At 41.6% G+C, this 21992-nt stretch overlaps 1 protein-coding gene across 1 annotated transcript in view; it reads right to left on the bottom strand.

Moving 5' to 3' along the window:
• lnx2a (ligand of numb-protein X 2a) overlaps positions 1-21992 on the bottom strand; it is an 80423-nt gene that overhangs the window by 31866 nt on the left and 26565 nt on the right. Inside the window, exons 2-3 of the mRNA XM_078402394.1 lie at positions 19258-19766; positions 3359-3600 (exon numbers count right to left, since the gene is read on the bottom strand). Of these exons, the coding sequence (XP_078258520.1) occupies positions 3359-3600; positions 19258-19658 (643 nt within the window). The 5' untranslated portion in view covers positions 19659-19766. The remainder of the gene's footprint in view (positions 1-3358; positions 3601-19257; positions 19767-21992) is intronic.

The raw sequence follows: 21992 nt of genomic DNA, 5'->3' as shown, positions 1-21992 counted from the left end.
CAATCTAATTTGTACTTTAAAGATATTGAAAAGGTTTTGATGGCAAGTCGCTCATCAGAGGATAACCCAGTCTCTAATCTACACTTTAAACTTTAGAGATACAGCTCGGAAACAGGCCCTTCGGCCCACAGAGTTCATGCTGATCTGCGATCAACCTGTATACTAGCACTATCCTACACACTGGGGACAATTTACAATTTTACCAAAGCCAATTAACCTACATACTTGTACATCTTGGAGTGTGAGAGGAAACCAGAGCGCCCGGAGGAAAACCATGTGGTCACAGGGAGAATGTACAAATTCTGTACAGACAGCACCCATAGTCAGGGATTGGACCCGGGTCTCTGGAGCTGTAAGGCAGCAACTCTGCCGCTGCACCACTGTGCCACCCCTGTACACTTGCCATGTTCTATAGATTCTTGTCTAACTCCCTGACACATGTGCGAAAAGCAAGATATCCAGCACTCATTCTAATCTTGAAAGATAACCTTTACCTCTGCATCCTGCCATTGAACTAATTTCGAATTGAGCTTTCACTTGGACCCCAGGGATTTAAAATTTTCTACTTCAAAATGTGCTGTTCTTGATATGTTTGAGCCCTTGTAACTGATGAGCTATATTGTACCTCATAGTTTTTTCCAGTAATTTGTCCATTGTTAGACTGACTGCTCTCAAATGACTTAATGATGGCACATCAGCAGATCTCTGGTCCTCAGGCAACATGTTTGAAACCAGAGTGGATTGGAAAAGTATAATCAGAGCCTCTGCTTTATCCTCTCTTGTTTCTATCAAGCCAGGATTGCTGGACACAAATATGATTTAGCAATAGTTTAGAAACTGCTTTCAGTGCCAGAGTAGCTGGAGGCACTCCAGGACGTAAAAGCTCCAGAGCAAATATGTTCCTGGTTGAACCGGTGTGAGACTGAAACCTCAGATTTAACTGGCAGAAGATTCCTCTGTTTGTCCTATCTTTTTATATTCTAGGAGGCCAAGATTTCGGAGTCTCACACCTGCTCTAACCAGGAACATATTTGCTCTGAGCTTTCACCTCCTGGTATGCCTCCAACTACTTTGGCACTGACAGTAGTTTCTAAACTATTGATAAATCATATTTGAGTCAACTAATCCTGGCCATTTCTCACTGAGAACTTTTACGCCTGGCTTACCTAATACTATATGTTAAATCTAGCTGCATTATTGCTTTCATGGTGGCATAGTGATTAATTTACCAAGTTTGTAAAGCAGCAGCCTGAACTAACAATCCAAAACCCATTATGGCATCTGTGGTATTTACATTGAGATTAATAATATGAAATTTTAAAGATAATAATTAGTCATTAATGATTGCAGGAAAATTACTCGATTTATTGTAAAATATGATATTCTTATCTAGTTTGGCATGTAGTCACAGAGCTGTAGAGCATGGAAACAGGCCCTTCGGCCCACCATGTCCATGCTGACCAAATTTCCACATCAAGCTAGTCCCATTTATTTATTTGGTCAATATCCCCCTAAACCTTCCATTCCATATATTTGTCCAAATGTCTGGCTTCAGTTAACTCCAGACTCATTTGACCTTTAAAATACCCTCTTGAATGGTCTAGCAAGCCACATAATTATAGGTGGCTCACCATGAGCTTCTCAAGAAGCTTTTCAGGATGGGCTATAGTGGAGTGAAGGGCCTGTGCTGTACTGTTCTGTTCTAATTGGTTCATTTCTTATTTAGCCTGCTGCATTAAAGAAAAAAATCAAGAATTCTACACACCAATCTACACCTTTTGTATTTATTTTGTCACAATTAATGTTGGGATGGTCGAAATTCCCTATTATTTAGCTATCCAGAAATTTGTTTATTTGTTTATGGACACTCTCTAATCTCAGACCCAATGCCCCACGACGCTAGAGCCTGGATTCCTACAAATCTCCTCCGTCATACATCATAAATACTACCTTGCTCATTTTTATTCATGAGCCACAGGACTGCTGGCATCCATATAGTTTCAATCTAGAAGTTCCAACCTTGAAGATTCTATTTTAATATCTTTCCTATGATCCTGTAATCTAGCTGAAAGACCTCATCTCTCTGCCAACATCATTGTTGTGCATCACCATATCAAACACTGTCACATTGTGCAACACAAGGTAACTATTAGACATTTTCCATCACTTCTTGTTAATACATCCCTTATGAATGACACGGAAACAAGTTCTGAGTACAAGCACAACTTATACAATTCTACATATTTAGAACCATCAACATTTAATTATTCAACAGAAACTCACTGCGAGGCTGTTTTCTCTTTGAAACCCATGATTTCAAATGTTAGTTTCTCTGCACCTCCTGATATCCAATATCATATTAGTTTTCCTTAAACATAACAATAATGGAGGTCCTTATTACTGGTTTTGCAGTAACTTTGATGAAGTATATTGTTATTTAAAATTTACAGCTATTAGTAAACATATGTGCCAGGAATTTCCTTGGATCAACCGCAGAACACTAACATAAATCTTTATTCTTAATCAGATTTCCATAGTAAACAATTGGGAAATTCCTTAAGAAATTCCTTACCATCGTATCAAAAGTGTCTTACATTACAAAGGTAAATTCCCAACAGTATACTCTGTAACACCAATGCAATTTTGAAGAGTTGTATAACTCAGAAACAATATTTAGATGTTGGTATAATTAAAATATTACTTTTTACTAGGCTACTGCTCAAAATACGTACTTTAAAAAAAATTAAAACATGTGAAAAAACGTCCTTCATCTTTTCAAAGGAATACTGAAATTGAGTTGGAAAGAGATCAGTATCCCTTGGAGATATATTTATTTTTTATTGTTCTCTGCACCAGTGGTAGAAAATGATTCCTGATAATGAAATGTGAACACTTTTCCTTGCAAGTATAGAGGAAATACCCCAACTATTAGCTCATTCATTTTACTTAATAATGAAACCAATTCTAAAACATAAATGACAAACATTTGTCCGGAGGTTAATCAGCATATCCAGGTGCATTTTGAATTTTTATTGTCAACCTCAACTGCAGCCCGACGGCCCTACGGTAGAGTTGCTGCCTTACAATGCCAGAGACCTGGGTTTAATCCTGACTACGGATGCTCTCTGAACAGAGTTTGTACGTTCTCCCCGTGACCTGCACGGGTTTGCTCCGAGATCTTCGGTTTCTTCCCACACTCCAAAGACGTACAGGTTTGCAGGTTAATTGGCTTGGTATAAATGTAAATTGTCTCTCGTGTGTGTAGGATAGTGTTAATATGCGGGATTTGCTGGTTGGTGCAGACTCGGTGGGCCGAAGGGCTTGTTTCCGCGCTGTATCTCTAAACTAAACTACTCACTGATTTCCTTAATGCTTCCTTCAAATGCAAGGTCCTCGTGGTCAGCTTCATCTGCACAAACTGATGCTGCTGTGGCAAAGCTGCTGCATCCCACAGTTGCCACTTCAAGCTGTAATTGCTCTGCATCGGATTGTGGATGATCCTCTTCCCCAAGCATGGTGGACTTGCTCTCACATACATTCTCAGTTCCACCAGACTCGTGAATTTCCAAAGCAGCCCTGTGATTGGAAGCTCCACAGCACCTAAATTAAAAGCAGAAAATGTAATATGTCAGCTAGTTTTGAAAGATACAAAAGATAGGAAATGCAAAATTCTTAAAAATTCCGTTTTTAGGAAACCTAAGCATAAACCCAATAAGCAAAGGTTATGGGGAGAATGCAGGAGAATGGCGTTGAGTGGGAAAGATAGATCAGTCATGACTGAATGGCAGTGTAGGCTTGATAGCTCGAAAGGCCTAATTTTTTCCTAAAACTTATGAATCTACGAACTTCACATCAATAGATAACTTGCTGCTTTAAATTTTTTTTATATTTACATAGCCTTGTTTGAAACTATATAATGGAATGTTTTTTTATAATCAAGTACCAAACATAATACCAATGAACAGATATCCACAGGAAACAATAATCCCTTCACTATATTATCAATAATCTATTAAATAACGGTAGAAAGTTTAACTATTGTTAACTTGTCAATAATTCCATTCCAATTTGGTGGAAGCAAATTAAAATACATTCTCTTCGATTTTACCATTTCGTAGAATGCCTGATCAGTAAAAGCACGAGCAGTCTTACGCATAAGCATTAACTACACCCATTTCTTAGTTCAGTGCCATTTGATTAAGAGTCCAGACAATGATTTGCATGAAATTAAATGCTGTATTTTCAAGGCAGAAAACATGGGTTCAATGGAACCTCAAGCATTCAGTTATATTAATTTTGTAATTTTAACATTTTTATATACACTTTGATCCCCTTTGCTGCTTAGAACCTAGTACAGTACAGCACAGGAACAAGCCCTTCGGCCCACAACCTCTGTGCCAAACATGATGCCAAGACCAACTCTTATCTGCCATCAATATTCCATATCTCTCCACTCCCTGCACATTTCTCTTCATTAAAGCTATTACATACAAGTAAATGTAGATCCCTTAAAGAGTCAGTAACAGGCTAATTATAAAATGGGAACAAGGAACTATCTGAGCAATAACAAATGTTTGATAATTGATAATGCACAAATATGTCCAAGAAGTACAGTTCTAGCCTGCCCAATTTCTCCCTATAGGCTCAGCCCCTCTAGCGCAGGCAACATCCTTGTAAATCTTCTTTGCGCTCTTGCCACCTTAATGTCATCCTTCCTATAGCGGAGGAACTAAAACTGAACACAGTACTCCAAATGCGACCTCACTAATGTCTTGTACATCTGTAATATAATGTCCCACTTTCTATACTCAATACATTGGAGGTTCACAGTTGTGTTGAATGCAACTGCTTGTTGTATCTTTATATTAAGGAAGAATAATACCAAGTGAAAACAAAACATTTTAAATAAGAAATTCATAACAACAATAAATTTTCTTCCAAGTTAAGCCAAAAAGTGAAAATAACACAGGAGAGAAGGATGTAAACGAACAAGATGAGAAGTGAAAGTAAAGTAGACCATAGAATTCTTGTCACAGTTTATATATCAATGAATCTTTAATGAACAAATGTGACCAAGGAAGTAATACACTCAAAATAATTAAAAATACTTAAACAGTGCTTTCACCTTAACAATTTATCAACTAACATACAAAAACGGCAACCATATCTGCATATACCATGAAAATTTGAATTCAGTTTCCACAGATCACAAATGATCGCAAATGCAATCTATTTAGGGTAAAATCAATTTTTGGGCACAGCATACAAAAAGTGAGTAGTAATGAATTCATTTCTGGGCTTGAATGAACTACTGATCTGCCATTTGATGAACGACATAACACAAGAGGTATTGCTAGAACATTCAAAGACAATATTGGCAAACAGAAACTATGAAAGGAAAAAAAAGTATATTTATTTAGCAAATTTCACACCCTCTGCATAATCCAAAGCCTTTCACTGCTATGATGTACTTAAGCACTATTTAATGTAGACAAGAAGAAATTTTTTTTAATCACTAATATTATATTAGTCCTGATGCAAAAACTAATACTGTAATCCAATCTCATACATACTCTTTATTATGGATTTAGAACGTCAGCTTAATTTAAAAAGTTATCAATGGGAACATGTGTGGTTTACAAAATTAATTAAAAATTTATATAACTGTTGTTCACAAAATTATCATTGTATCCTTGTGAGAGACATTTGCTCCCACAACATTTAGTGAATATAACCAAAGGGTTTATAGCAGGTTTATAATTATGCTTTATATTGCTTTTGTTGTAAATGGTGAAATGCATTTCCTAACGTAACAGAAAGATCTGGAATTAAAGTATCGAGGCATTATGACATTTAACAAAAACTGGACCAAGTGGACCCGTTGGGCCCAAACCTCTCCTGCATTGGTGCAGCACCCTCTCCTCCCCCACTCTCCCCTTCCCTCCCACTCCCCCTCCACTCCCCCCTCCCCCCACTCCACCCCCCTTATCCCCCCTCCTCCCCACCCCCCTTTATTCCCCCCCTCCCCTCCCCTCCCCCTCCCTAGGAGATAGATTTAAACTTTAAAATGTGAATAACTTAAAAAATATAACACCAATTTCAATTAAACTTTTTACATTAACACCAAAGGGACGATGGTGAGTAAGGTGGGCCTAAAATTGTCGCACTATCGTGTACCGTTTTGGCTGTAGTTCAGGAACAAACAAGCAAACAAGCGAGAGTTTTAGTATGTAGATGTGTAAATAATGTAAATAATGTAATGTAGTATGTAAATAATGCATTTTCTATCGCATTATCTATCTGTGCTATCGCGTTACGTTACATTGTAAATACTGTACACTGTAAATGTTTTGGGGCTATCTGTGAGCACTTTTATTGTATTACAGTATGGCAGAAATCAATAGATATCAACAAATCTATAACTGTATGTTTACATTCATTATTCAGGTATCGTAATACAATCTTAATGACAATAAAACCAAATATCAAATAGCCCATAAAGTATATTTCTTTTAATTGCTCATTCGTGTGATGGGGATGTTCCTAATTAGGTTCACTGAGCTACACTGCATGGAAACGTGCTCTTAAGAATGCTGACCAAGTTGTCTAACCAATCTATTCTTACTTGCCTGTGCCTGGCCTGGCCAATACCCCTCCAAACCTTTCCTATCCATGGGTCATTTAAATGGTATAATTGTACCCACCCTTGCCACTTCCTTCAGCAGCTTATGTGAAATGCACCAGGCTTTGTGTGAAAACCTTTTCCCTCAGGACCCTTTTAAACCTTTCCCCTCTCACCTTGCACCTATGTTGTATAGTTTCAGATGTCCCTACTCCAGGAAAAAGATTAGGTTTACCTTATCTACAGCCTCCTAATCTCCAGGGGGGAAAAAGACCCATTCTATCCAGCCTCCCCTTATGACTCAAACCTTCCTGCTGTTCCTTTTCCCTGCTGTTCTTGTCTTTATGGGTACCACAAAGTTGAGAGAGTTTCATAAGTGCTGTTAAGAATCCAGTTTACAACCAGATTCTTCCTTTCCAAAGAGTGGAGTACAACTACTATTTTAACCTCAAGTACGCTCAGAAATTGTTTCTAATAAATCAATGAACATTGGCAACATCCTGTGGATGTACCAACATCCTATGTAGCCATGAAGGCAAATCCTATGACCTTAATGAAGGGTCTTCAACCTGAAGTCAGTTGATTAGTAAGGGTGTCCAAGGTTACAGGGAGAAGGCAGAAGGATGGGGTTGAGAGGAAAAAATAGATCAGCCATGATTGAATGGTGGAGCAGGCTCGATGGGCTAAATGGCCTAATTCAGCTCCTATGTCTTATGGATTAACGTTAACTTTGTCTTTCCAAAGATGCTGTATGATCCATAGTGTTCCAGTTTTTCCTGTTTTTATATCCTATCTAGCCACTTAGTATGTATGACATAAGGTCAAAATAATATTCATGTTATGAATATTATTCAAATAATGTTCAATTCAATAGAGTCACAGAGTCAGGAAACATGGAAACAGACTACTCAGCCCACTAAAACCTTGCTGATTATCAACCATCAATTTACACTAATTCTGCACATCCCATTTTATACCCCCACATTCCTGTCAATTTGCCTCAGATTCCACCATTTATCGCCACACTCGAGACAACTAAACAGTGGGATGTGAGAGTTAACTGGGCTACCCAAATGAAAGCTATGTGACCACAGGGAGAAGGTGTAAATTTCACACAGACTGTGTTGGAGATTAGGATTGATACGGATCACTGAAGCCATGAGGCAGAAGCGCCATCAGCTATGCCACTCTGCACTACTGTGATGAAAGTTGTGAGTTATATCTGACGAATTTACCCCATTGCAAATTTGTTCCTTATATCCTCCTCATGATTCTCCTTTTTTTTTTTTAAACAGCTTTTGCATGAAGCCTTTTCGGAGGCTAACGTCTTGTTTCAAGCCATGGCATGAAGATAGACACAAAAAGCTGGCTTAACTCAGGACAGGCAGCATCTTGGAGAGTAGGAATGGGTGACGTTTCGGGTCGAGACCCTTCTTCAGACTGGTTAGGAATAAGGGAAACGAAAGATACAGACGGTGATGTGGAGAGATAAAGAACAATGAATGAAAGATATGCAAAAAAAGTAACGATGATAAAGGAAACGGGCCATTGTAAGCTGTTTGTAGGGTGAAAATTAGAAGCTAGTGCGACTTGGGTGGGGGAGGGATAGAGAGAGAGGAAATGCCGGGGCTACCTGAAATGAGAGAAATCAATATTCATACCATTGGGCTGTATGCTGCCCAAGCGAAATACCATGCCCTCTATAATGTTTGGGACAAAGACCTATCATTTATTTATTTGCCTCTTTACTCCACAATTTGAGTTTTCTAATAGAAAAAAAAATCACATGTGGTTAAAGTGCACATTGTCAGATTTTATTAAAGAGTATTTTTATATATTTTGGTTTCACCATGTAGAAATTACAGCTGTGTTTATATAGTCCCCCCATTTCAGGGCACCATAATGTTTGGGACACATGGCTTCACGGGTGTTTGTAATTGCTCAGGTGTGTTTAAATGCCTCCTTAATGCAGGTATAAGAGAGATCTCAGCACCTAGTCTTTCCTCCAGTCTTTCCATCACCTTTGGAAACTTTTATTGCTGTTTATCAACATGAGGACCAAAGTTGTGCCACTGAAAGACAAAGAAGCCATCACGTGGCGGCGCCTAACGGGAGCGGCTGACTAGCAGTCTGTCCGTCTTTTTTTTCCTTTTTTTGTTGTGTGTCGGTGTTGGGATGGTTTTTATATATTTTTTTTGGTTGTGTATGTGTGGGAGGGGGTGGTGGTGTGGGTGGGTGGGTGTGGGGGGGACTTTTCTCTTCCTCACGGCGCGGGGTGCGGCTCGGCTGCGGGGCCTAACATCGCCCGCTGCGGCTCGGCCGCTGGACTTTACATCACCCGGTGCGGCTCGGCCGCTGGACTTTACATCCCGGTGCGGCTCGGCCGCTGGACTTTACATCCCGGTGCGGCTTGGCCGCTGGACTTTACATCCCGGTGCGGCTTGGCCGTTGGACTTTACATCCCGGTGCGGCTTGGCCGCTGGACTTTACATCCCGGTGCGGCTTGGCCGTTGGACTTTACATCCCGGTGCGGCTTGGCCGCTGGACTTAACGGTGCCCGGTGCAGCTCGGCTGCGGGGCTTAACATCGCCCGGTGCAGCTCGGCTGCGGGACTTTTCACCGCTGGTGCGGCTCGGCTGCGGACTTGACATCGCCCGGTGCGGCTCGACCACGGGGCTTAACATCGCCCGGTGCGGCTCGGCCGCGGGGCTTAACATCGCCCGGTGCAGCTCGGCTGCGGGGCTTTTCATCGCTGGTGCGGCTTGGCTGCGGACTTGACATCGCCCGGTGCGGCTTGACCACGGGACTTAGCTGCGCAAGGCTTGGTCGCGGGCCTTTCATCGCCCGGTTCGGCCGCGAGACGTTTCAGCGCCCGGTGCGGGGACTGTGCGGGTCGGTCGGGGACGAGCTGTCTGTCCGTGGGCGTGGGGAAGAGAGTGGAAGTTTTGTTGCCTCCATCACAGTGAGGGGGTGTTTGGAGTCACTGTGATGGACGTTTGTGTTGGGGTTATGTGTCTTGTGTTCTTTTTTTTTCTATGACTGCTATGTAGTTTCGTTCGGTACTTCGGTACCGAACGACAAATAAAGCTCTGTTATACCTGTTATACCTGTTATGAGACTGAGAAACAGAATAAAACTGCTAGAGACATCAGCCAAACCTTAGGCTTATCAATATCAACTGTTTGGAACATCATTAAGAAGAAAGAGAGCACTGGTGAGCTCACTAAACGCAAAGGGACTGGCAGGCCAAGGAAGGCCTCCACAGCTGATGACAGAAGAATTTTCTCTATAATAAAGAAAAATCCCCAAACACCTGTCCGACAGATCAGAAACACTCAATAACCACTGTCCACAGAAGACATCATGAACAGAAATACAGAGGCTACACAGCCGCCAAAATAGGATGGCCAGCTTACAGTTTGCCAAGAAGTACTTAAAAGAGCAACCACAGTTCTGGAAAAAGGTCTTGTGGACAGATGAGACGAAGATTAACATTTTTCAGAGCGATGGCAAGAGTAAAGTATGGAGGAGAGAAGGAACTGCCAAGGTCCAAAGCATACCACCTCAGCTGTCAAACACGGTGGTGGGGGTGTTATGGCCTGGGCTTGTATGGCTGCTGAAGGTACTGGCTCACTTATCTTCATTGATGATACAACTACTGTTGGTAGTAGCAAAATGAATTCTGAAGTGTATACACACATCCTATCTGCTCATGTTCAAACAAATGCCTCAAAACTTATTGGACAGCGGTTCATTCTACAGCAAGCCAATGATCCCAAACATACTGCTAAAGCAACAAAAGAGTTTTTCAAAGCTAAAAAAATGGTCAATTCTAGAATGGCCAAGTCAATCATCCGATCTGAACCCAATTGAGCATGCCTTTTATATGCTGCAGAGAAAACTGAAGGGGACTAGCCCCCAAAACAAGCATAAGCTAAAGATGGCTGCAATACAGGCTTGGCAGAGCATCACCAGAGAAGACACCCAACAACTGGTGATGTCCATGAATCGCAGACTTCAAGTAGTCATTGCATACAAAGGATATGCAACAAAATACTAAACATGACTACTTTCATTTACATGACATTGCTGTGGCCCAAACATTATGGCGCCCTGAAATGGGAGGACTATGTATAAACACTGGTGTAATTTCTACATGGTGAAACCAAAATGTATAAAAATTGCCTTTATTAAAATCTGACAATGTGCACTTTAACCACATGTGATTTTTTCTATTACAAATCTCAAATTGTGAAGTACAGAGGCAAATAAATGATGGGTCTTTGTCTCAAACATTATGGATGGCACTGTATGAGATGCTGTTCCTCCAATTTGCGTTTATCCTCACTCTGACAATTGAGGAGACCAAGGGCAAAAAGGTCTGTGTAAAAATGGGAAGGAGAATTAAACTGTCCAGCAACCGGGAGATCAGGTTGGTTCACGCGGGCTGAGCAAAGGTGTTCCACGAAACGATCGCCCAGTCTGTGTTTGGTCTTGCCAATGTTTAAGAGTCCACATCTTGAACAACGGATACAGTAGATGAGGTTGGAGGAGGTGCAAGTGAACCTCTGCCAAACCTGAAAGGACTGTCGGGGTCGAGGGAGGAGGTATAGTGACAGGTGTTGCATCTTCTGCGGTTCCAGGGAAAGGTACGTGGGGAGGGTGTGGTTTGGGTGGGAAGGGATGAGTTAACCAGGGAGTTGCGGGGGGGAACGGTCTCTGCAGAAGGCGGAAACGGGTGGAGATGGGAAAATGTGGCTGGTGGTAGGATCCCGCTGGAGGTGGCAGAAATTTAGGAGGATTATGTGTTGTATGCGACGGCTGATGGGGTGGAAGATAAGGACTAGTGGGACTGTCTCTGTTGCCACTAGGGGAGGGGGATCAAGGGCGGAGCCCCAAGGAGACATGTGTAAGGGCCTCACCTATGATGGAAGAGGAGTACCCCCGTTCCCTGAAGAATGAAGACATCTCGGATGTTCTAGTATGGAACACCTCATCTTGGGCGCAGATGAGGCGTCGACGGAGGAACTGGGAGAAGGGGATAGTCTTTGCAGGAAGCAGGGTGGGAAGAAATGTAGAAGAGATAGTTTTGTGGGATTCCGTGCGTTTGTAATAGACGTCAGTCAATAGTCTATTTTCTGTTAGATGGAGAATGTTAGATCAAGAAAGGGGAGGGAGGTGTCAGAGATGGTCCAAGTAAATTTGAGTGCAGAATGAAAATTGATGGTGAAGTTGATGAAGTCCATAAGTTCTTTGTGGGTGCAGGAGGTAGCACCGATGCAATCATCAATGTAACAGAGATAGAGTTTGGGGATAGGGCCAGTGTATACCTGGAACAGGGATTGTTCAACGTACTCTACAAAGAGGCAAGCATAGCTGGAACCCATGCAGGTGCCCATAGCTACGCTTTGGACTTGGAGGAAGTGGGAAGAGTCAAAGAAGTTGTTGAGGGTGAGAACAAGTTCCACTAGGTGGAGTAGAGTGTTAGTAGAGGGAAATTGGATGGTTCTGCGGTCCAGGAAGAAACAGAGGGCTTTAGGCCTTCCTGGTAGGGGATGGAGGTGTAGAGTGACTGAACGTCCATAGTAAAGATGAGGGAGTGGAGGCTCGGAAAGCTGAAGTTATTAAAGAGACGAAGGGCATGTGAGACATAGGTCAGGAGAGATTGGACCTGGGGGGATAGGATGGAGTTGAGGTACGTGGAAATCATTTCCATGGGACAGGATTAGGCAGAAACAATCGGCATGCCTGGGCAGTTGTGTTTATGAATTTTGGGGAGAAGGTAAAAACGGGCTGTGTGGGGCTGGGAAACGATAAGGTTGGAGGATGTGAAAGGCAGACAGCTAGAAGGGATAAAATCAGTAATGGTGTTTGAGATTAAGGCCTGGTGCTCATCTGTTAGATCATGGTCTAAGGATAAGTAGGAGGTGCCTGAGAGTTGTCGCCTGGCCTCAGCCCGATAAAGGTTAGCACGCCAGGCTACCATGGCACCTCCCTTGTCGGCAGGTTTGATTTTAATATATAATTAATTATAATTATAATATAAATTTGATTTATACATGAATATATTTTCAAAATGTAAAGAAATTCTGGTTTTCAGTTTTGTGTATTTTATTTATTAACTATTGATTGCAGATTTACTGTGGATTTACAATCAGAGCCAAGTTTAAGGTATAAAGACAAGGTCATTTAGCACAAGACACATAAAAGCATTGTGAACGTTATCAATAACTGGCAATTCATTAGGGATTGCTTGTCATCCTTAAAATATTTTTATTTCCTTGAACTTCAGAGGTACAGAAGGAGATAAAGTATAACTTCACAACTTTACTGTCTATGACTCTAACAAATCAAACATCTTGTACTGGATCTATGAAACAGGATGTTAGTTGATGAATCTTCCAGTTATATTTTCTTTTTTGAAAAAGGATTTCTCTTTAAAAGGGATGTTAAACATCCTTGAAGGGACTTCCATTAATGTGTCCATTTGAGATTCATGCTTAGAATTTAGAGTGTTGACCATGTACTCCAGGCACACAACTAGGCTTTCCTCCAATTAAATTCAGATAAGGCAGAATTCTGCTGGTATCCCAAGTAACATTTACTCCTCAACCAACATCAATATAGATTATTTAATAATTTTTGCATTGCTGATTGTGAGACAGTGTGTGTGGAAGTTGGTTGTGCAATTGCCCACCTTACACCAAGCTATCACCACAGGGACCCTCGTGTTCAGGTAACGAAGATTATCTGGAAAATAAGTAGCTGCATCAACATCATGTGCTGATAATGAAACTGGCAATGCCACATTTCAAAAGGGCATGCAACATAAAACATTGCATACATTTGAGCTTTCCTTTGGTCCAAGTTGCTCTTCACAGCACCAGGCAAATTCCTCCAATTTTAATGGATATTCCTGGGTGGGTGATTAACTAATCGCTGCAATGCCAACAGCATCCTTATTCACAAATGCTAATTGGATCTTAACAAAAAATATATCTTCAGACTGAGTGCAGTAGTTACAAGAATCCTATCCACCATAATTACTCAGGGCTAGCAACCAACTGGCAGTTAAATTTCTCTTCCTTGAAAATGGACAACTAAATAAACCCGACAGGAAACAAAGTTACAATAGGGAGGGGTTCAAATGAGGTTTTAGTGTGTCACTAAGCAAATGAAACTTGGACCTGATAAAATAATTATTCTTGTATTATTCTTGTAACAGATTAAAAACTCCCTTTGGGATAATCAGTCTGCAGTAGATCAATGAACCATGGCGAATATTTTCCATGATTACAGCCATGTTTGCACTTTGGATTAATATAGTGCCGTCCATGATGTTTGGGACAAAGACCCATCAGTTATTTATTTGCCTCTGTAGGCCATAATTTGAGATTTGTAATAGAAAAAAATCACACGTGGTTAAAGTGCACATTGTCAGATTTTATAAAGGCCATTTTTATACATTTTGGTTTCACCATGTAGAAAATACAAGAGTGTTTATTTATACATAGTACCCCCATTTCGGGGCACCATAATGTTTGGGACACAGCAATGACATGTAAATGAAAGTAGTTATGTTTAGCATTTTGTTGCATATCCTTTGCATGCAATGACTGCTTGAAGTCTGCGATTCATGGACATCACGAGTTGCTGGGTGTCTTCTCTGGTGATAGTCTGCCAGGCCTGTATTGCAGCCATCTTTAGCTTACGCTTGTTTTAGGGGCTAGTCCCCTTCAGTTTTCCTTTCAGCAGATAAAAGGCATGCTCAATTGGGTTCAGATCAGGTGATTGACTTTACCATTTTTTAGCTTTACCAAGAATTTTTAGCTTTATCAAGAATTTACCATTTTTTAGCTTTGAAAAACTACTTTGTTGCTTTCGCAGTATGTTTGGGATCATTGTCTTGCTGTAGAATGAACCACCGGCCAATGAGTTTTGAGGCATTTGTTTGAACTTGAGCAGATAGGATGTGTCTATACACTTCAGAATTCATTATGCTACTACCATCAGCAGTTGTATCATCAATGAAGAGAAGTGAGCCAGTACCTTCAGCAGCCATACCAGCCCAGGCCATAACACCCCCACCACCGTGTTTCACAGCTGGTATGCTTTGGATCTTGAGCAGTTCCTTCTCTCCTCCATACTTTGTTCTTGCCATCACTCTGATATAAGTTAATCTTCGTCTCATGTCCACAAGATCTTTTTCCAGAACTGTGGTTGCTCTTTTAAGTACTTCTTGGCAAACTGTAACCTAGTCATCCTATTTTTGCAGCTAACCAATGGTTTGCATCTTGCAGTGTAGCCTCTGTATTTCTGTTCATGAAGTCTTCTGTGGACTGTGGTCATTCACAATCCACACCTGACTCCTGAAGAGTGTTTCTGATCTGTCGGACAGGTGTTTGGGAATTTTTCTTTATTATAGAGAAAATTCTTCTGTCATCAGCTGTGAAGGTCTTCCTTGGCCTGTCAGTCCCTTTGCAATTAGTAAGCTCACAAGTGCTCTCTTTCTTCTTGATGATGTTCCAAACAGTTGATATTGGTAAGCCTATGGTTTGGCTGTTGTCTCTAACAGTTTTATTCTTGTTTCTCAGTCTCATAATGGCTTCTTTGGCTTTCATTAGCACAACTTTAGTCCGCATGTTGATAAACAGCAATAAAAGTTTCCAAAGGTGATGGAAAGACTGGAGGAAAGACTAGATGCTGAGAGCTCTCTTATACCTGCATAAAGGAGGCATTTAAACACACCTGAGCAATTGCAAACACCTGTGAAGCCATGTGTCCCAAACATTATGGTGCCCTGAAATGGGGGGACTATGTATAAATACAGCTGTAATTTCTACATGGTGAAACCAAAATGTCTAAAAATGGCCTTTGTTAAAATCTGACAAGGTGCATTTTAACCACATGTGATTTTTTTCTATTACAAACCTCAAATTGTGGAGTACATAGGCAAATAAACAAATGATGGGCCTTTGTCCCAAACATTATGGAGGGCACTGTAATTAGATCACCTATCTGAACTCTGGTCTATTCTTACAATTTTACTTTTCAAATATTGAAGACATTAAAAAGAATGTAAGCTGCTCACCAAGAATTCAATGATAGTTAAAGTGCCAGGAGTATCCGTTTTAATCAAAGTCATTAACATATAACATATAACATATAACAACTACAGCATGGAAACAGGCCTGTCCGGCCCTACCAGTCCACGCCGACCATTCTCCCTGACCTAGTCTCATCTACCTGCACTCAGACCATAACCCTCCAATCCCCTCCTATCCATATACCTATCCAATTTACTCTTAAATAATAAAATCGAGCCAGCCTCCACCACTTCCACCGGAAGCCCATTCCATACAGCCACAACCCTCTGAGTAAAGAAGTTCCCCCTCATGTTACCCCTAAACCTTTGTCCCTCAATTCTGAAGCTATGTCCCCTTGTTGGAATCTTCCCCACTCTCAAAGGGAAAAGCCTACCCACGTCAACTCTGTCCGTCCCTCTCAAAATTTTAAAAACCTCTATCAAGTCCCCCCTCAACCTTCTACGCTCCAAAGAATAAAGACCCAACCTATTCAACCTCTCTCTGTAGCCTAAGTGCTGAAACCCAGGCAACATTCTAGTAAATCTCCTCTGTACCCTCTCCATTTTGTCGACATCCTTCCTATAATTTGGCGACCAGAACTGCACACCATACTCCAGATTCGGCCTCACCAATGCCCTGTACAATTTCAACATTACATCCCAACTTCTATACTCGATGCTCTGATTTATAAAGGCAAGCATACCAAACGCCTTCTTCACCACCCTATCCACATGAGATTCCACCTTCAGGGAACAATGCACAGTTATTCCCAGATCCCTCTGTTCCACTGCATTCCTCAATTCCCTACCATTTACCCTGTACGTCCTATTTTGATTTGTCCTACCAAAATGCAGCACCTCACACTTATCAGCATTAAACTCCATCTGCCATCTTTCAGCCCACCCTTCCAAAAGGCCCAAGTCTCTCTGTAGACTTTGAAAATCTACCTCACTATCAACTACTCCACCTATCTTAGTATCATCTGCATATTTACTAATCCAATTTGCCACACCATCATCCAGATCATTAATGTAAATGACAAACAACAGTGGACCCAACACAGATCCTTGGGGCACTCCACTAGACACTGGCCTCCAACCTGACATACAATTGTCAACCATTACCCTCTGGTATCTCCCATTCAGCCATTGTTGAATCCATCTTGCAACCTCACTATTAATACCCAACGATTTAACCTTCTTAATCAACCTTCCATGTGGAACCTTGTCAAATGCCTTACTGAAGTCCATATAGACAACATCCACAGCCTTGCCCTTATCAATTTCCCTGGTAACCTCTTCAAAAAATTCAAGAAGATTAGTCAAACATGACCTTCCAGGCACAAATCCATGTTGACTGTTTCTAATCAGGCCTTGATTATCCAAATAATTATATATATTGTCCCTAAGTATCTTTTCCATTAATTTTCCCACCACAGACGTCAAACTAATAGGTCTATAATTGCTAGGTTTACTTTTAGAACCTTTTTTAAACAAAGGCACAACATGCGCAATGCGCCAATCTTCCGGCACCATCCCTGTTTCTAATGACGTTTGAAATATTTCCGTCATAGCCCCTGCTATTTCTGCACTAACTTCCCTCAATGTCCTAGGGAATATCCTATCAGGACCTGGAGACTTATCCACTTTTATATTCTTCAAAAGTGTCCGTACCTCCTCTTCTTTAATCCTCCTAATTTCCATCACTACTCTACTTGTTTCGCTTACCTCACATAATTCAATATCCTTCTCCTCAGTAAATACCGAAGAAAAGAAATTGTTTAATATCTCCCCCATTGCTTGGATTTTTGCGCTCAGTCCGCATTAACCAATCTGATCTCCCGGTGGCTGAGCACTTCAACTCCCCCTCCCATTCCCAGTCTGACCTTTCTGTCATGGGCCTCCTCCAGTGCTATAGTGAGTCCCACCGGAAATTGGAGGAACAGCACCTCATGGGCAGCTTGCACAAGCTCAGTGGTATGAACATTGTCTTCTCCAACTTTAGATAGTTCCTCTATCCCTCTCTTCCCCTCCCCCTTCCCAGATCTCCCACTGTCTTCCTGTCTCCACCTATATCCTTCCTTTGTCCCGCCCCCCTGAATCAGTCTGAAGAAGGGTCTCGACCCGAAACGTCGCCCATTCCTTCTCTCCTGAGATGCTGCCTGACCTGCTGAGTTACTCCAGCATTTTGTGAATGAATACAGTAATGTTTACTTCAAAATTATGGCCCTATATAGTAGGTTTAGTTTTATTATTGTCACATGTACCAAGGTACAGTGAAAATCTTTGTTTTGCATGCTATCCAAACAGATCTGATATACCATTCATAGATACAAGGGGAGAGCAAAGGGGAAAATACAGAGTGCAAAATATAGTTCTCAGCAGCTACACATAAACGTACATTACCCACCTGTGCATCATTGTAGGGATTAACAGGTCCCTTTCATAATGGCAGGCAGTGAATAGTGGGATATTGCAAGGCTTGGTGCTGGGACCACAGCTATTTACAATATACATTAATGACAGATGAAGGGATTAAAAGTAACATTAGCAAATTTACAGGTGACACAAAGCTAGGTGGCAGTGTGAACTGTGAGGAAGATGCTATGAGGATGGAGGGTGACTTGGACAGGTTGTGTGAGTGGGCAGATGCATGGCAGATGCAGTTTAATGTGGATAAAACTGCACACATTTGGTTATCCACTTTTGTGGTAAGAACAGGAAGGCAGATTATTATCTGAATAAGTTAGGAAAAGGGGAAGTACAAAGAGATCTGGGTGTCCTTGTTCATCAGTCACTGAAAGTAAGCATGCAGGTACGGCAGGCAGTGAAGAAAGCTAATGGCATGTTGGCCTTCATGACAAGAGGAGTTGACTATAGAAGCAAAGAGGTTCTTCTGCAGTTGTACAGGGCCCTAGTGAGACCACAGCTGGAGTACTATGTGCAGTTTTGGTCTCCAAATTTGAGGAAGGACATTCGTGCTATTGAGGGAGTGCAGCGTAGGTTCACTAGGTTAATTCCCGGAATGGCGGGACTGTCGTATGTTGAAAGACTGGAGCGACTGGGCTTGTATACACTGGAATTTAGAAGGATGAGAGGGGATCTTATTGAAACATATTAGATTATTAAAGGATTGCACACGCTAGAGGCAGAAAACATGTTCCCAATGTTGGGGGAGTCCAGAACCAGGGGCCACAGTATAAGACTAAGGGGTAGGCTATTTAGAACGGAGATGAGGAAAAACTTTTTCCTCAGAGTTGTAAATCTGTGGAATTCTCTGCCTCAGAAGGCAGTGAAGGCCAATTCTCTGGATGCTTTCAAGAGAGAGTTAGATAGAGCTCTTAATGATAGCAGAGTCAGGGGGTATGGGGAGAGGGCAGGAACGGGATACTGATTGTGGATGATCAGCCATGATCACATTGAATGGCGGTGCTGGCTCGAAGGGCCGACTGGCCTACTCCTATTGTCTATTATTGTCTATTGCTTTAATATGCTTTTTCTGCCACTGAAGAATTTACCAATCTGTTTTCTGTTTTTCACGTTATCTTACCTGTATTTGACATGTGCTTCCAAATCACAGCGCTGCATCACTTCGTGACAATCATTTTCAAAGGGACAGGACACCAGGAGTTTATCGAGAAGTTTGTGAACAAGAATGCTGGATTTTTTGCACAGGTTAAAGTGAAGCTGTTTGCGGTCTAATGGACAGAAGTCCTTCTGTCTCAAAAAATTCTGGAGGCACTTATAGCAAAATGTATGTCCACAGGGTGTATCCAGTGGCTGCAACAACGGCTGGAGACAAATATGGCAGACAAGGTCATCATCCACTTCATGTTGGTAATTGTACAGATGGTTCTCTCGAGTCCAGTGCTGCTGACCACATGCAAAACATAATGGGTTTACAGTGGACTCCTGCTCCACTACATCAGTGTCACCATAGGTAGTACTCATGGTAACTTAATTTGGCACAGCTATCAGTTTTTCATCTGGTCATCAGTTCATGGTCAGATATTCACATTAAATCTACCCTTGTCCCAGCAATCCCAGAGTCTCATTGTTCTGTGGGGGAAAAAAAAATCAAAAAGTTAATTTTCAACAACGCATAACTCCCTTATTCAATTATTTTGACATTATTCATTTACTCTTCAAGATAGAATTTAAGGGGGTCAGACATGAATGTTTTCATTAAAGTGTAAAAACATTTAAAGGTGATCTCTCAATGGATGCATTGCTCTCGCTGACATCCAAGTACCTTACCATTCTCTTCAAAGGGTTTAATATGGAATTGTGTGGAGAATTAAGCAAAATTTGACTTGCTTCATGAAAGATTTTATCACTGTCTGGCTATCAGTAGGAGTGGGGAAGTGAGAACATGTGGGCAAATAGTCATAGAACTAAAGTATAGGTTGAAGAGATGGTACCATAAATCTGGTGCCATCACCATCCTTTATCTTGCACTTGCTCCAGATTTCTGAGGATGTTGCTCCACATCCTGCACAATGTATCTGGTTCATATAGTCTTCTGCACCTCCCGGGCACAGAGTGGCACAAAAGATCATCTGTTGATCACTTCTACAAGGATTGCAATTTTTTTTAAATAATGCATTTCAGTTATTTTTTTGTCAAAGGATGTGCCTATTTGTAAATAATGAAGTACTTGAAAATGTTGTGCCTTCACTATTGCACTGGGATTGCTAATAAAGAACATGACTTATTTCCAATTTTCAAAACTGGTGCGAGGATACAGCACTACAGTGCATTCAGAAAGTATTCAGACCCCTTCACTTTTTCCACATTTTGCTACGTTACAGCCTTATTTTAAAATGGATTCAATTCTTTTTTTTCTCATCAATCTACACACAATACCCCATAATAAAAAAGTGAAAACAGGTGTTTAGACATTTTTGCAAAGTAATTAAAAAGAAATAACTGAAATATCACATTTACATAAGTATTCAGACCCTTTGCTTTGACACTCAAAATTGAGCTCATGTTCATCCTGTTTCCATTATCATTGAGATGTTTATACAACTTGAATGGAGTCCACCAGTGGTAAATTAAATTGATTGGACATGATTTGGAAAGGCATACACCGGTCTATATAAGGCCCCACAGTTGACAGTGCATGTCAGAGCAAAAACCAAGCCATGAAGACGAAGGAATTGTCCGTAGACCTCCGAGACAGGATTGTGTCGAGACACAGATCTGGGGAAGGGTATGAAACAATTTCTGTAGCATTGCAGGTCCCGAAGAGCATAGTGGCCTCCGTCATTCTTAAATGGAAGAACTTTGAAACCACCAGGACTCTACATAGAGCTGGCCGCCCGGCCAAACTGAGCAATCGGGGGAGAAGGGACTTGGTCAGGGAGGTGACCAAGAACCCAATGGTCACTCTGACAGAGCTCCAGAGCTCCAGAGTTCCTCCGTGAAGATGGGAGAACCTTCCAGAACCTTCTGTAGCACTCCATCAATCAGGCCTTTATGGTGGAGTGGCCAGATGGAAGCCACTCCTCAGTAAAAAGCACATGACAGCCCGCTTGGAGTTTGCCAAAAGGCACCTAAAGGACTCTCAGACCATGAGAAACAAGATTCTCTGGTCTGATGAAACCAAGATTGAACTCTTTGGCCTGAATGCCAAGCGGCATCTCTCATCACCTGGCCAATACCATACCTGCAGTGAAGCATGGTAGTGGCAGCATCATGCTGTGGGGATGTTTTTCAGCGGCAGGAACTGGGAGACTAGTCAGGATCGAGGGAAAGATGAAAGGAGCAAAGTACAGAGAGATCCTTGATGAATTCACAAAATGCTGGAGTAACTCAGCAGGTCAGGCAGCATCTCGGGAGAGAAGGAATGGGTGACGTTTCGGGTCGAGACCCTTCTTCAGACTGATGAAAACCTGCTCCAGAACGATCTGGACCTCAGACTGGAGCGGAGGTTCGTCTTCCAACAAGACTCTAAGCACACAGCCAAGACAACGCAGGAGTGGCATCATGACAAGTCTGTGATTGTCTTTGAATGGCCCAGCCAGAGCCTGGACTTGAACCCGATCGAACATCTCTGGAGGAACCTGAAAATAGCTGTGCATCGATGCTCCCCATTCAACCTTACACTGTGAAATGCCTTTACATTCTCACAGTTCCCTATTTAAGCATTTTAATGATTACTGCCGGTGTAATTCACTTGTTCTTTCTATTTAGAGAAAAAGCTTTAATAACCAACATTGATAAAGGATTGAGTGATGATCTAAATGCGTAATTCAACCACATTTTGCTAACATTCATCAA

This window comes from Rhinoraja longicauda, chromosome 7 (assembly GCF_053455715.1).
Source record: "Rhinoraja longicauda isolate Sanriku21f chromosome 7, sRhiLon1.1, whole genome shotgun sequence".
NCBI lineage: Eukaryota > Metazoa > Chordata > Chondrichthyes > Rajiformes > Arhynchobatidae > Rhinoraja > Rhinoraja longicauda.
Note: the sequence above shows the minus strand (reverse complement) of the source record. Positions and strands in the feature narration are given on the sequence as shown.